Below are 16234 nucleotides of genomic sequence, written 5' to 3'. Positions count from 1 at the left end.
GTCTGTCGAAAGATTGCATCTCCTTTTGACTGACAGCGATTTTGTACTATAAGGAATCGCTGAAGCTATTCGCGCTCAGTCCCATCGCGGATTTCTCAAGTTCAGTCGAAATAAAAACTGCTGCAACCTATTTCTTTATATTTGCTTGGCGAAATTGCTTGATTTTCATCATACATTTCACACAATTATACACCACATTCCTTGTTTCACTTTTACAGAGTTTAATATTTTTTTTAGATCGTTCATTCATTCATTCATGTTAATATTTAATGTAGTAATCAATATATATATATAGATTACTACATTAAATATTAACATGGAGGATGACTATAAATTAATATAAATATATATATATATATATATATATATATATATAGTAATCTTGAAAAATTTTAACATAACATAATGAAACCTTATATTTCTATTAAAATACTTTATAAATAAATAAATAAATAAATAAATCTCCATAATAACCTTATTTAAATTGCAAAATATTTATACTATATAGTAGCATCTGACTAAAAGAAAAATACATCATATTTTGCATAATAAAACTAAAGCTTTTTTTTTTTACGATTGTTTGCATTGTGACTGACAATAAGGCACATTCTTGTGAATAAATAAATAGACAATTTTATGATGTAGGCCGAAAATGAGCTTCCCCTATTTGACAGACCAGTAGCCGCCACTGGTACGTATTGAGAAATCCTAAATCAGATGTGAAAAGATGAGACTACATGTGGTTCGTGCTGCTCACACTCTTAACAATCAACAGATCTGAGTCTTACAAGCAAAAAATGTGGGATTTGGGCCACTTTAGTCTGCGGTCTGACCCTGCATTCCACACATGCTATCCATCCTAAAGGGTAGATCACAGAAAAATGTGTTTCAAGCATAGTTGTTGGAAAGAGTATGCCAGAAGTCCCCAGCTGGTCTTAAAGAAAGTTCTGCATTCTGAGTTTCCCATTTGTAATTATGACTGTGGTGTCATTCAACATGTATACAGTGTTTCTGGCAGGACTTGAACCTCATGTGCACAATGGCTGATATTGGCCACAGCACAACGCATGTTCAGAACTACAAATATAGCGAAAGTTTCTTGAGTCCAGTGGTTCAGTAACGGCTGCGTTCACGCTGCACGGCTTAATGCACAGATCCGATCTTTTGACCATGTCCAATTTTTTGTCCTGTTTACATTCAAGACACGACTTGTATCAGATATTTTCATTTACGCGAAACCTCACTAGCTAGAATGATTCCATGAGTGTTGTAGACCCCCGTGTTTTCAATAGCTGTATATAAAAGTTATTTATATAGTTCATGTCAGATCAGGGGCGTGTACAGACCTCTGGAGGGGCAGGAGAAATTGTGTTACGAGGGCCGGTGGGACCCCCCTCGGTACTCGGTCCAGACTTTCCCATCAGAGTGACTGATTGCTCTGCCGGACTGGTTTCTGCTGCTCCGGAGTCCAGTATCTGTGTGCTCTACACACTCCATTTGATGCTTACATTTTACTGGTGATGTGAGGCTTCATGCAGCTGCTCAGCCGTGGAAACCCATTCATGAAGCTCCTGCTGCGCAGCGTCTGTGCTGATATTAATGCCAGTGGAGGTTCAGGATCTCTTCAGCTCTGGAATCAAAAGTGTTGATGACTTTTACTCTTCTTGCGCCTTAGCGCTCGGTGAGCCGTTCTGTGACTCTGAGCACTTTCACATTCCAGTAATACCACTTACAGTTGACTGTGGAATATCTAGCAGGAATGAAACTGAATGATCACAGTACCACGCATCAGTTCACTGAGCTCTTCAGAATTACCCTTTTTTCCCACAGATGTTAAAATGTAAATGCAGACTGCATGACTAGCGCTTTATTTTATAAACCTGTGGCAATGGATCTGATTGAAACACCTGAATTCAGTCATTAAAGAGCTGTGCATATAGCGTATATCTGTTTTAAGACCACATTTGGAAGTAGCTCAGGACAGATGCGAAAAATCAATGTGTATATGGGGATGTGAACAGTGACACAATGATCGACAGATCGGTTTATGACGTGTTGGTACGTCCCAAAACCTCTCTACTCTTCTGCTTCACACTTAATAGTATCTACTTTTTCTTCATAAACTGAGTACATTAATACATATTCTAGGGCATAGTTTACGCATGCGGATTGTGGCGCAGGCCGCGTGATTCTGGAACAGTGTTGAAGTTTGCTGATGAAGGCACCGTCAGATGGTTTCTGTACCAGATCTGCTGATTGACTTCAGCAGACGTGTGTGAGCCCTTCTCATCTGTGACTATTGAGTGGAAATAAAGTAGAGTACAAACTGCACAATTTCCTCACTTTATTCTTTAGAATACGTTCAGTGGTACAATGTGTTTATACACACAGTTTTCTCTGAGTGCACTATTTGTTTGGTAATGTTTTCTGTCTGAAGTATCACTCCATTAGTGCTGCGGTGTTGAGTATGTTTCTGTTGAACAGGCACAGTCGTCTCCCGTCAGTGTTTTTGTGCTTCTTCACAGCTCAGTTCTTTGTAGGGTCAATCACTCTGCCCATGAACAGCAGACTAGAAGTGGCTTCATGGTACAGAAAGAAGAAGAAGGGCCTGTTGACGATGAAGGTGGGCGGCAGAGAATAAGCCGTTATTCCCACTGTTGTGGCCGAGGTCGCTGTCGTGCCTTTCTCATCCACCTCGATGACGGCTTTATGCAGCACCTGCGCACACACACACACACACACGTCAGCAGCTGTAATGAAGTGTGTTATAATCAGCGTGCGTGAGGCTGCAGTAACCTGTGAGACTTTCAGATGCGCGTCTTTGCTTAAACCCGTCAGGTTGGCTGAGTGGAGGAAAATGCTGCTGATGCCCATTTGTGGCAGTATTTCATGCAATTTGTAAGACTGCTCCATCTTGAACTTGGGCAGATGGACCTCCATTTTACTGAGAGACAGAACAACATGTGTGAAAGCAAGTCATGATGTTTCAAATTGAGGTTAAATAAAGACTTCCACCAAATATGAGCATGCATTGATTCTCCCATATGCCTTTTCCAACAACAGCAGCTCATAGCGTGATGTTTGCCAATCACAGTCTTGTGCTGTAAATCTTTGAGAAGACCTTATTTCATATATTACATTCAGTGATATGATGCTGCTGTGGTGAGAATGGTCTTTGTTTTATGTCAGTCATGATTTTTGAGGAACACATGGAGGAGTAAATAGTGACACACACACACCACTAGTGCACAAAGTAAGAAGAAGCAGCTCTACGCTGTACAGCCGGACGCACGCTGTATGATTTATAATAGTGCTGTACGAGTGTTGCTGGTCAGATTTTATGAACATGATCCCAGCTGTGCGCCTCATCACAATGTAGGATCTCAGTTGCCGTCAACAAATCTTTGAGGATTTGCAAATCGTGGCCAGAATCGTACAGCGTGCGCCCGGCTGAAGTCTGCGGCTCACATGCGTCTCAGGTTTTTGATCCAGCCGTAGAATCGCTCGGCGCTGATCTCGTCGTCTATGACGGTGTAGTCGGCAGCGGTGTCGGGCAGGACGATGAGCAGCGCCGCCCCGCCACGGTACGGCAGACGCAGAACTCGAGCGCGCAGCTCGCCGTCTTCCGCCGTGGAGAATTTGTCCTCCTTCACCATCATGGGGACTTGAACGATGTTGTACTTGTCTATGTAGAAGCGACTCATTTCTGTGCTGTTGGGGTCAAACGGACGATCCCACTCACCTTGAAAACAAAGAGTTTTACATCAAATCCCAGTTGTTTAAAGCACGTGTTTCCACACGCATAGAAACTCACCCTGAAAGAAGATGGTGTTGAGGAGCATCATCTGCGTCAGCGGCTCGATGCTCGTCACCATTTTGTTCACTTTACCGCCGGTCTTTCTGTTCACATACTCGTTGATGATGCTCTTGCTGTGCTCCGTCTTGCTGAAATCCACATTGTTCACATCAGCGCAGAAGAACGTCTCGATCTGATCGCTGAAGACCCTCTCGACGTTAAAGCCGTCGTCTACGAAGAGTGCCGTGCCCTGCTCCGTGTGCAGTTTCTTGTCCTGCGAGATGTTTTTCTGCAGCTGCTCGAAGAGCTGTGGGATGAGCATCGCGTCTCCGGTCACGTCTAGAGGGTTCAGGTTCAGTCCCTTCACGATCTCGCTGCGTGTCGAGCCCTTGGCGGCCAGTAAGAGCGTGGCGAAAGATGTGGAAACGCTCAGCGGCGAGAAGAAGATGTTTTTGTCATGATAACTTGATATCTTGCGATAGAGGTTCATGGCAAAGTCCGTATTTTTGAAGGCCAGATCCCTGACATCAGGAGTTTTGGGTTCTTGACTTTCAAGAACGCACAGAAAACCAAACGAATAAATGAGGGTGAACAGCACTCTGAACTCCATTTTATAATCTTGTCAAGAATCCCTCGACCTGAAGATACAGAAAAACAACCAACAGCTTATCTGAATTATTCTGGAGCAATGTTGCTTCATATTAGAGACACAAAGACATCATCATCCTTCACTCTACTCTTTACCGAGGAAAATCCGTTAGTACTAAAAGCAACAAACATGGTGGCAAAACACTGAACAATAAAATGAGCCCTAACATCTGAAAATGTAAACGAATACACACGTAAAGTAACACTTACACTCACTGACAGGCTGCCGAAGGAAGATCTTGTCCCGTCCGTTGTGTTCTGACTGTTTGCAGAGACAAAGTTCAGTGTGCATTAGAGATTATCTATTAACAATCAAACAATTTCAGACCTGTCTGAAACAGATCAATGATGGCAAATTGCCAGGTAATTCTCGCTTGTTTTGATTTTCAGCTTTGATGACATCTTGAATAAATACTTCGTTGAAGACATGGTAATTGTAGTCATTCTGTTTGGACTCTCTTTCTGACGGCACCCATTCACTGCAGAAGATACATTTTTTGAGCATTCTCAGCAACTTATTTTTTTGGTGAACTATTCCTTTAAAAATGATTGTAGGGAACTTGCTGCAGATATTCCTATCTACTTATTTTGCAAGTCATTAACTTAATAGAATCATTTTTGGGCAAACTATCCTGTTACAATAAGAGTCAATGTTGTCCAAAACAATCACTGACTTTCATTGTATGGACAAAAACAAATTCAATTCAAATTTGATTCAAATTTATTTGTATAGTGCTTTTCACGATAGATATTGTTGCAAAGCAACTTTACACCAAATTAAAGTTTTTACAATATATTTAGTAGTAGCTTACTAGTGGTGACTATGTCAAGTTAATGTACATATGGCAGAGATGTGTGGTAAAGATCAATTAATGACGTAATCACTCGAGGGGTTGGCATCATCTCTTCTTAAGTGTTCTGGATCCAGACTGGAGCTTGTGAATTCCTAGTTACCACGGGATGTCAATCCCATGGCAGAAACAGAGAACAAATAGGAACATAATTAGCGTAGCTGCTGTTCAAACCAAGCAAAGAAAGATTTGTTCAACCAGAGCTAAAAGATTAATAATGAACATTTGATCAGATATAACTGCAGGAAAAGTTTATGAGATGCATTATTTGAATGCTTGGCTAAAAAGATGTGTCTTTAATCTAGATTTAAACAGAGAGAGTGTGTCTGAACCCCAAACGTTATCAGGAAGGCTGTTCCAGAGTTTGGGAGCCAAATGCGAAAAAGCTCTACCTCCTAGGAACTACCAAAAGTCCAGAGATTTGCGACCTTAGGGAGCGTGATGGATTGTAGCGTGGTAGAAGACTAGTTAGTGCCTTATAGGTAAGAAGTACTATTTTATAGCTGATGCAGAACCTAATAGGTAGCCAGTGCAGAGACTTTAAAATTGGGGTAATATGATCATATTTTCTTGACCTGGTAAGGACTCTAGCAGCTGCATTTTGGACTCTCTGTAGCTTGTTTAGTGAAGATGCAGGACAAACACCTAGTAGTGCATTACAATAGTCCAGTCTAGAGCTCATGAATGCGTGAACTAGCTTTTCTGCGTCAGAAACAGGTCACATGTTTCGTAGCTTGGCAATGTTTCTAAGGTGGAAGAATGCTGTTTTTGTAACATGAGAAATATGATTTTCAAAAGACAAGTTGCTGTCTAATATAACACCCAGGCTTTTGACTGTAGTGGAAGTAACAGTACATCCGTCTAGTTGTAAATTGTAAGTCAAAAGATTCTGTGCACTGTTTTTTGGTCCAATAAGTAATATCTCTGTCTTATCTGAATTTAATAGGAGAAAATTATAGGTCATCCAATCTTTTACATTTTTAACACACTCTGTTAACTTCGATAATTCAGAAGTTTCATCTGGTCTTGTTGAGAGATATAGTTGAGTATCATCAGCATAACGATGGAAACTAATCCCGTGTTTTCTAATAATATTACCAAGGGGCAGCATGTATATTGAACATAGCAGAGGACCTAAGACAGATCCTTGTGGCACTCCATACTTTACTGGTGATAACTGAGATGACTCCCAATTTAGATAAACAAATGAACATTCTTTCATATCTTCTTTTATATTCCACAGAGGTAAGAAGGTAAAGTCAAGTCACATTTATTTATATAGCACTTTTAACAATACAGATTGTGACAAAGCAGCTTTACAGTGTTAAATAGGAAAATAGTATGTCAATAATGCAAAAGAACAACAGTAAACACTCAATGTTCAGTTAAAGGCAGTTCATCATTGATTCAGCGATGTCATCGTCCAGCTCAGTTCAGTTAAAATAGAATCTGTGCAATCAAGTCGGCGATATACCTGCAAATTAAGTGTCCCCAACTCCGCAAGCCAGAGATGACAGCGGCAAGGAACGGCAAGAAATCGAGAACAAAAAACATCCTTGGGAGAAACCAGGCTCAGTCAGGGGGGCCAGTTCTCCTCTGGCCAGAAGGTTTCAAACAACATGAGAGAGTAAACGATAATGATAACAGAATGATCATTGTGCGCGGTTATTTGTTCATGTGATGTGTTGTGCCATCAGTCTTTGTCCTAAAGGAAAGCATCTGAATCATAATCACAACTCAAGATGAATCTGGACGTGAAGACAGTGGAGGATCCATTAAAGGGGACGTCAGATTAAATTTTCACTTTTTTAGCCTTTTTTTTCTTTCAAAAACACGCAGCCAGTTTGTTATGAGCTGTCTTTAGCATGAAACTGTCATTCAGTGAGCTGTTTCAGTCTGAAGCTGGTTTCTACATAGATAGCTACCTATTCGAATAAGACCACCTCTGAGCCACATATGGATATATTCACATCTTATGTTGACGCCCCACAGAAGAGAGGGGCGGAGGGGCTACTTTAACACTGCTGCTGTGGGTTAAAGTGACCACAATAATGTAATATTTAGCCCCTGGAATGCAAATTTTACCAGGGGGAATCCCACCCCCTGGTTAAAGTAGCCCCTCCGCCCCTCTCTCCTGTGGGGCGTCAACATAAGATGTGAATATATCCATATGTATTTTACCCTCTGTAACGCAATTTTACCAGGGGATCCCCTTCAAAATGTGATTGGGCTAGTTTTGAGTAGCAATTGGGTGACTTCTGTTCTGAAAACCTGCCAACCCTGCTCATTATCATTTAACGTGTGATGGTATTCACTGACAGACTAAACCTGCTACAGTCATCAATGAAACTCCAGCACTAGATGATGTTTTCCAGAATCAAAATAATCCACAGAGAAAAAAGAGCATCCACACAGAGGAAAACAAATAGTTTTATTTAAGAAAAACAATAAGTGTATATAGAAGTGCGAGAATAACGAATCACTTAAAAACTATTGCTGAACGTGAAACGAGTTCAGAAACGCTGCTGTGCCACCAAACGCATGAAATCATAGAAAAGAACGTGAAAATCATGAGAAATCACAACCTAGATCCAAAAGAGCTGCCGCCCGCCAACGAACGAGGGACGACTGAAGAACGACTAGAACAAGTGAAGGTCTGATTCTGTGCGACGACTGAACTCCACATCGGCATCTGCCCCGTCTAGCTAGGGCGCGTGAGGGTCGACCTTCAGCAGGGAGCGGATGGCAGATGTGGCGCGTCACACGCCGCTCATCGCCTGTGATGGGCAGGTGTTCTTCACTACAGTCCACAGAGGAAAAGAGCAGAGAGATCCAGTAACCCCAGTAAAGCCCCAATGGTCCCAGAATACACAAGTGATCCCAGCGCTAACAGCTTCCTCCTCACGCCAATGTCTCGCTCGCGTGTCCATCTGAGCGGCACCCAAGGCGGCGCGGTCTGAGGAAGAGGAATGTACCGGGGGAAACGCTTCCCTTTCACCTCATTCAACTCAAAGAGGTCAAGCGAAGCTAAACGAATGTCCCTTTATTACACGGCAGGACGCGAACGGTCCCGGGCCAGTTCTGTGAGGAGATGCGATTCCCGTCGTTCCCAAAGAGAGGTCGGATCGGAGGGCGTTCAGGGCGTGCGGCGCTGCAGATGCGCGTCTGTCACCGGCGCCGCTGGATCGTCACTGGTTGGGTTTGGTCCCGCTGTCCTTCCCTCCGCCTGCAAAACAACAACATCATCATCATCTGCTGTTATGATGAGCACAGAGAAGCCACACAGATTCACACAGCAGACGTCTGTGTGTGTAATCAGACTCACTCTTACCGGCGGAGCTCCTGTCTTGAGCGGCAGACGGAGCCTGTTGTCTGTGAGGAGATCAGACGATCACCATTACTCAACACTGACTGATCACAGTCGATCACACACACTCAAACTCATCGGCGCTCACCTGTCGAAGTAGGCCTGTCTCCTCCTGCGCAGCTCCTCCGCGGTCAGCGTCTCCTTCTCGCTGCTTCCCGATTCCTGAGACGAACCCGCCGTCACAGGGGCGCTGGGGCTTCTGGGATCGCTGCCACCTACAGCCATCGAAGAGGTTTTAGGTCAGACAATCTGGGTTTGAAATATCACATCCGTCTACCGGAACAGCCTGGAGTCGGACGCTCGTTTGTGTTCTTTTTAAGATGAACTCCATATAATACTTTATACAGTGCTCCATGATTATTAAAAAAACGTTAGTTATGGTCATGTTAATATGAAGTGATGTAGGGTAAGTGCACCCATTAAGCCCACTAAAATCTAAGTTTATGTGTTTTCAATAATATTGACATGGTTTATGAGAAAAATCAATTGTTAAAATGCTAGATTTATCTCTTGTTTAAAGTGTATTAATTAGTTAATGTACATTAGAATATAAAATTAAGATATTTTATGAATAAAGTCAGAAGTTCCAAATAAGCCCACATCATGATTTAGTCACAAAAAAGACATTATTGATTTTAAAGAAATAAAACATCAATATATTTATTCAGTGACACAGAAATGTTTTACAAATTTCTTTTACTAATGTTTGTTAGCGCTCATCACTTGTGCTAATAACATTTAACTCCAGCCACACAGGACCTGTGAGGACAGTAACCACGTTAGTCTAAACCACGTTTAGATCATCTCACCTCACATTTTTCCTTCTTTCAGTTTACACTATACATAATCTAGCTTCTTGTTTACAGTCGACTTAAAGACACTGTGAAATCTTGCTCTTTACTGCTGGACTGAGGAAGGTCTCCCGTCCCTGATGAGCATCAACTCTGATCCTGTCCACTCCAAAGGTTTTTTTTTTTTTTTGTTTAGTTTTTAATTGTGTCCTCATGGTAAAGGCAACTTTCCTTTACAAATTTTGTATTATCAAACATCAGCAGACACCCATTATATAATGGTGCTACACAGTGTGTAATTTGTAGGCCTAAATATCTAAATATAGTTGTAAATTAAGGTAGTAAGTAAGGTAAGGTGTGAAAGGTTAGTAAGGTAAAAGCACAAAAGAACTTATCATTAAATACTTTCACTCAGGAAATTGTGTGTGTGTGTAATTAGAGAGATTCCTCATTGAAACACATAAGGTGGGCTTAAATGGTTCCACAGTGAGTAATGGTGAAAAAAGATCATGTTTTCCTTTAAAAAAGTAAGATATCTTTACAAAGCCTTGCATGAAGCTTAAATATATTGTGGACTAAGCATCACAGTAATTTTCATTGTGCCCACGTTAAGAAATGTTAGCTTGTGCTGACTGTAATTTGTATGCATTTTGTGGCGCATTTAGGCCCATCTTTAAAAAAAAAAAAAGTTAATTTATGACAATAATCTGCTCTGCAAAACCAATTTCGATGTATTTATTTGTAAATTAATGCAAAATTAATCACAAAACATTTACTAACCATTTTTTTTTTAAATTTAAATGGTACATGGCCTTAATGGGTACACTTACCCTACATTTTAGACAATCTAAAATGCAGACAATCTTAGACAGAATAACTATTTTGCCAATTAATGCATCTCTGATCAAAATAGTGGTGTTTTATTCCTGAATGACTCATTGTTATAGCATCATAGGAAAGTAAAGGAAACAAAAGGAAAAAGAAAGGGAAAGGGGGTAACTTGGGGCCAAGTACAGTGTCCCATACTCAGAATTTGTGCTCTGCATTTCACCCCTTCAAGTGCACACACACACAGCAGTTAGTAGTGAACAAACACACACAGCATGAACACACACCCAGATCAGTGGGCAGCCACTACTACGGCGCCGGGGAGCAGTTGGGGTTCAAGGTGCTTTGCTCAAGGGTCTCACCTCAGTCATGGTATTGAGGGTGGAGAGAGTGCTGGTTATTCACTCCCCCCACCTTCAATCAAGACTCGAACCTGTGACCTTTGAGTTAGAAGTCCGAGTTAGAACTCATGGCATGTCTGAGCTGCATTAAACAGTCTGTGTAAACATCTAAATTCCTCTGAAGTGCAAAGGAGGCTTTTATTAATACTGATTTTACTGGTAACAGACCTGCCGTGTCTTATTATTCTAACTGAAATTAAATGTTACATTTTAATATTAAATTGAAAAAATTATTCTTTTTTTAAATGATGCATGCACTTAATTAGAAAATTTGCCCTGTATAAAATATTGTCTCAATTATTTTTCAAGTTTTATCCTGTGCTGCTTGCTTCAGAGCGATAACAGTGTTTTCTTTTGCAGTAAAAGCGTCTCTTCGTGAAAGGCATCTTTGCAAATGCTGTGAGTCACTTATAATGTGCATTTAATAAATGCAACATGCAGCAAACATCTGGCTGAGTTTGTAATGAGAATTGTTTCTAAATCAGTTGTCATCAACACATGCATTTTCAAGACATGGTTTTCTACCACCAATATAAGTATTGTAATTGTACTATTGTTGTATAATAAAGTGAATATAATAATACTAAATACAAAAATTTTCATATAATCTAAAAAAATAATAATAAAAATTCAAGATTTTGCAAGGGGCAGAGATGTTTCTCACCCTGCATGCTCAGCTGAATGGCTCTGCGCAGGTCGGCCTCCTCGTCCTCCACCTCCATGTCCTGTCTGCTGAGAGCCAGAGCCTTCCTCAGCTCCTCCTCATCCTCATCCAGCAGCGCTTCATCTGCGGTGTGTCCCGGATCTGACGCGTGCTGCACTGACATCCTGATCAACAGCACACGCTCAAACTCATCAGTGACAGCTGAGCATGAGTAATAAATAAATAGTGTAAAGCAATTTACAAATTGAACTGTGAATTTCTTTTGTGAATCGCTTTGGATGAAAGAGTCTGCCAAATGCACAAATGCAAAAGTAACTGAACGTGTGTCAAATGAACATGCAGGAGGCTGAAGGTTCTTGTTCCGTATGTCGTGTGAGGAAAGTCAGAGCACCTCTGGGCCTCGTCCTCTCCGATCAGCTTCGGCCGCTGCTGTTGCTCCACTCGCATGATCCGCAAAATCTGATCGGCTTCACAATCCGGCAGGTTTCCCCGGATCACAAATATGGAATAACCTGCAGGGAAGTTCAGCTTAGCTCAACTTTCAGGCTGCGATATGCACAAACGCAGGTCATGCAGTACGTGATCATGCAAGAGTTTTACCTTCCTGCTGTAGCTGCGCTAAGAAAAGAGCCAGGTACGTGTCTGATATGAGCTCCGGTCCGGTCAGCAGCGAGTTCAAATTAAACCACTAGATGAAGAGAGAGACACAGGCCGTAAACTCAACATCACCTCACAACGTCAGACTGATGCTGCGGGGAAAACACGCACCTGCTGTCCCAGCTTACGCACCGTAAACCAGTGCTCCTTATAGTTACATATAAAGGCCTTCTCGTGTCTGAAAGCAAACATGAAGAGGATGAACGCTCACGCAGCGGATAACGGGACTACGGATAAAGCTCTCAGAGAGACTCACATGGGATCGATCCGTAACTGCTGGTACTCTCTGCTGTTGAAGAGAACGATCTCCAAACCCCAAACCCCCAGAGCGTTACTGATCACCTGCAAAACACAGCGCGTCCGCTCAGAACACACAGGAGCCGTGCCGAGTCTTTACAGTACCAGGAAAGACAAACATGTTCTTATTCTTTAGAGAATCGTGCACAAAAAGACCAGGAACATGAGCTAAGGATGGACTGTGTGGTGTGAACTGTGATTTCACGTCGGCGTTCTCTCCCATACTGTCGCTGCTGTGCCTCAAAGGTGACTCACCTGAATGGAGAAGAAGCCGCTGTCGTCCATGTTTCCCGACGGTTGCTAAAGATGGTGGAACACAAGTGTATTACGACTGTGATCATGTGTGACAGTGACTCTCGTGCTGTGTAATGAGAGGTGTGCGGAGCACCTGCAGAAAGGTCCTGTACTCCTCCGTCTGAACGCCTCCTTCAGCCATGCGCATGCGCTCCTCCTCATCCAGCTGCTGCGCGATGGACGACAGCTCCACCGGACTGAAGTACTCGCCCTGCAGGAGGTTGTTCAGGCAGTGCTGCGCACACAGAGAGCCCTCTTGCTGAAAAACACAGAGACACATCAACACTTCTCTACCGTGGCCAATATCACTTACTTACACTGCTAATCAGAGTTATTTCAGTTCTTGATCTTACAGTAAAACCACTGAAGGACAATGATAGCTCTGCACGAGGTCAACTCATAATAACTGAGTATTACTACAGTATTTCAGTGTAAACATGCAGCACCATCACATTCTCGAACTAGTCTGGACTACAGCATTAGTCATGTGACACTCATTCAGCACTACGGTGTATAATGAAGTACCACGGTACATGTTTGTAAACGCATTTACTGTGATGTTTATAGAAACATAATCAGCGACATTATACGAGAATAATGAAACTGACACACACTGACAGTTAACAACAATGGCAAACATTTTCAGCCCATTTCGGATTGTTGACAGTCCATAAAAGTCCAAGAACCTGTCACACAAACCCGTCGGAGGATAAGACGACACGCAGACAAATCTCTCATTTACCTGGTAAAGCACACGTGTGAAATATAAATACAAGTCATAAAGATAATTCGCTAAAACGCGATTCTTACTTTTTCGTGGAAAATAGACTCCATGTTTGAAAGTGTGAATGACGGAGCAGCCGGAAACAACGACACGTCAAAACATGTCAAAATAAAAGTCACCCGACGTCAAATGAAACAGCTGAAACAAAGTAAAGCGTGCAGAACAGGAATACACAGCATTTCTTAAGTGCCCGTTTTTAATTACATATAAAATAATTATCGAAAAAAGAATTATAATGGATATTATTCCGTTGTAATCTTACAGTTACTGACAATGTTAGTAGGGTTTTTTTTAGAGGGTTCTGAAGCCTCTCTAGAGATGGGTCGTTCTTGAACGTTGTCATTACAGCGACGTTTACTGCATAAAATTATTTTTTTCATTTTTCATTCATTTTTCAAACATTTTTTTCTACAAAATCATGAAGAACAAAAGCAACATGCAACTTAAATACTTCTATAGCCACCTAGGTTCCAAAAGTATTTTTTACCATTTATTTTTCCTGTAGGAATTTTAAAAAGAAGTCTTTGTTAAAGAGTTGCTGGCTTTAACCAGTTACGTGGTGAATTGCAACATTACAAACTTTAATTTCAAGCAAGTGCCATCTGCAGTTCTGGAGGGAACATGACATAAAGGGCTGCACTAGTCGCTGGGGAAAGTGTGCGCCTTCGGGTAGAATAAACAAGTATTGGTGCCTCCCATGGACATTCAAGTAACTTGTGTCATATAAATGTTGTGGTCTGCGTGTGGGCCAGAGCGTTGGGGATAAAGCCCGCTGTGTGAGCTTTGTCCGTCAAGGTTCTTCTTCGGTTCAGCTAGCGGCTGGAATGAGGAAGCGCTCCTCAACGCTTACCGCCAAGGACTCAACCCAGAGATACGTGCCGCCATGGCGTTGTATGACGACACCATCGGGTTAGAATCCTTCCTACAACGTACAACCAGAGTTTCACAACGTCTAGCCGCCTGCCAGCCACCTATAACCGCTCCTCAGTCAGCGTCAGTGGCTGCCTCCCTACCAGTAACAGAACCCATGCAAGCTGACTCCACGCATCTAACACGTACAGAAAGGAATCAACGTCTGTCGTCTGGATTATGTTTATACTGCGGCAATAATGGTCATTTAATTCGCAACTGTCCCGTCAAGCCCCCACGCCCCGTGGTGAGTACCATTCTATCAGAAGTTGAAATAACAAATATAACTCTAATACCAGTCACTCTCCATACCTCAAAACGATCTTTTTCTGTCTCTGCTTTGATTGATTCAGGTTCTTCCGGCAACTTAATTTCCCAAGAATGCCTAAATCAACTCCAACTCACCCGTCAAAGACATTGCCATGAATATGCAGTTAAAACTATTCAGGGAAAACCACTGGGGCGTGAAAAGGTACGATATTCTTCACCATTCATCACCTTGCAAGTTGGACTGTTTCACAAAGAGGATTTACGCTTTCTAATACTGGAGGACTCCACCGTCTGCGTCATCCTGGGACGCCCGTGGCTCCATCTACACACCCCCGAACTCCGCTGGGATCCCTGTGATATCATCCGATGGAATAAACAATGCTATGATCAGTGTCTGTCTAACTTTCCTCTTCTACGATCCATCTCAGTACCCTTAGCATCTACCCAAATTGAAAGTCCCGAACCCGAGGTTACCCCAGAAAAAAACAGTGGAGTACAGGGCGTTCCAGGATGTATTTAGCAAACAAGCAGCCACTCGACTACCACCTCATCGGCCATGGGACTGTGCAATCGAGCTTCTGCCTGGAGCTCAACTTCCCAAGGGGCGAATCTACCCAGTGTCCATCCCGGAGTGCCAGGCGATGGAGGAGTATATTGCGGAGGCCCTGCAACAAGGATTCATCCAACCATCCATCTCGCCGGCCGCTTCGAGTTTCTTCTTCGTGAGCAAGTAGGATGGAGGTCTCCGACCCTGTATCGATTACCGTCAACTCAACTCCCAGATAATTCAACAGCCGTATCCACTTCCCCTGGTCCCAGCCGCACTTGAAGAACTCCGGAGAGCTCGAGCGTTCTCCAAGTTGGACCTGCGGAGTGCATACAACCTCATTTGTATTCGGGCGGAAGACGAGTGAAAGACGGCTTTCATCACACCCACAGGGCACTATGAGTACTGGGTGATGCCGTATGGTCTCTCCATCAGTCCCTCTGTCTTCCAAACATTTATGAATGAGGTGTTCTGGGAGTTTCTCCATCGGTTTGCCGTAGTCTACATTGACGACATTCTCATCTACTCCCGGAACTTGGCAGACCATCGCCAGCACGTCCAGCAGGTCCTTCAGAAACTCTGAGAGCACTGCCTCTACTTAAAGTTGGAGAAATGTGAGTTCCATCAATTCTCTGTCCAGTTCCTTGGCTATGTGATCAGTGCGGAAGGTGTGCAAATTGGCCAGGGGAAAATCCAAGCCATACAGGAATGGCCCACACCCAATACTGTGAAAGAACTACAAAGGTTTCTGGGATTCTCAAACTTTTATCGTTGATTCATCCAAAACTACAGTGTGATCACTGCTCCACTGACCTCCTCCCTGAGGGGTAAGCCCAAACATCTGGTTTGGAACCCCATGGCCCATGAAGCGTTACAAGGCTCAAAACCATCTTCTGCACCGCTCTTCTGCTATGTCACCCTGATCCGGACCTCCCATTCACGGTACAGGTTGATGCTTCTACCACCGGAGTAGGAGCGTTGCTGTCACAAGCGGTTGGTGATCCTCCCGTCTTCCATCCCTGTGCTTATTTCTCTTGCAAACTATCTCCGGTGGAGTAGAATTACGATGTGGGAAATCGTGAACTGCTGGGCATCAAGTTAGCCCTGGAGGAGTGGCGTCATTGGCTGGA

General features: G+C 42.8%; 2 protein-coding genes across 3 annotated transcripts; both read right to left on the bottom strand.

The window, feature by feature from the left end:
• Positions 1 to 2329: 2329 nt before the first annotated feature.
• Positions 2330 to 4809, bottom strand: serpina10b (serpin peptidase inhibitor, clade A (alpha-1 antiproteinase, antitrypsin), member 10b). The gene is made up of 5 exons (XM_051133600.1): positions 4655 to 4809; positions 3815 to 4434; positions 3469 to 3742; positions 2797 to 2944; positions 2330 to 2718 (listed from the first exon to the last, which is right to left on the bottom strand). Exons 2-5 carry the CDS (start codon positions 4404 to 4406, stop codon positions 2527 to 2529), a joined length of 1206 nt encoding a protein of 401 aa, XP_050989557.1. The 5' UTR covers positions 4407 to 4434; positions 4655 to 4809; the 3' UTR covers positions 2330 to 2526.
• Positions 4810 to 7707: 2898 nt separating this feature from the next.
• On the bottom strand, positions 7708 to 13527 carry atxn3 (ataxin 3). Of its 2 annotated transcripts, none has more exons than XM_051133610.1 (11): positions 13405 to 13527; positions 12689 to 12853; positions 12556 to 12600; positions 12260 to 12345; positions 12115 to 12181; positions 11947 to 12034; positions 11738 to 11858; positions 11347 to 11510; positions 8751 to 8877; positions 8621 to 8667; positions 7708 to 8521 (listed from the first exon to the last, which is right to left on the bottom strand). In XM_051133610.1, exons 1-11 carry the CDS (start codon positions 13426 to 13428, stop codon positions 8484 to 8486), a joined length of 972 nt encoding a protein of 323 aa, XP_050989567.1. In that variant the 5' UTR covers positions 13429 to 13527; the 3' UTR covers positions 7708 to 8483. The 2 variants fall into 2 exon arrangements, with proteins under 2 accessions (XP_050989567.1, XP_050989568.1); XM_051133611.1 differs by having other exon boundaries at positions 8627 to 8667; positions 13405 to 13443.
• Between the last annotated feature and the right edge of the window lie 2707 nt (positions 13528 to 16234).

The sequence above is a fragment of the Labeo rohita genome, chromosome 17 (assembly GCF_022985175.1).
Source record: "Labeo rohita strain BAU-BD-2019 chromosome 17, IGBB_LRoh.1.0, whole genome shotgun sequence".
NCBI lineage: Eukaryota > Metazoa > Chordata > Actinopteri > Cypriniformes > Cyprinidae > Labeo > Labeo rohita.
This window is presented reverse-complemented; position numbering and strand designations above follow the sequence as displayed.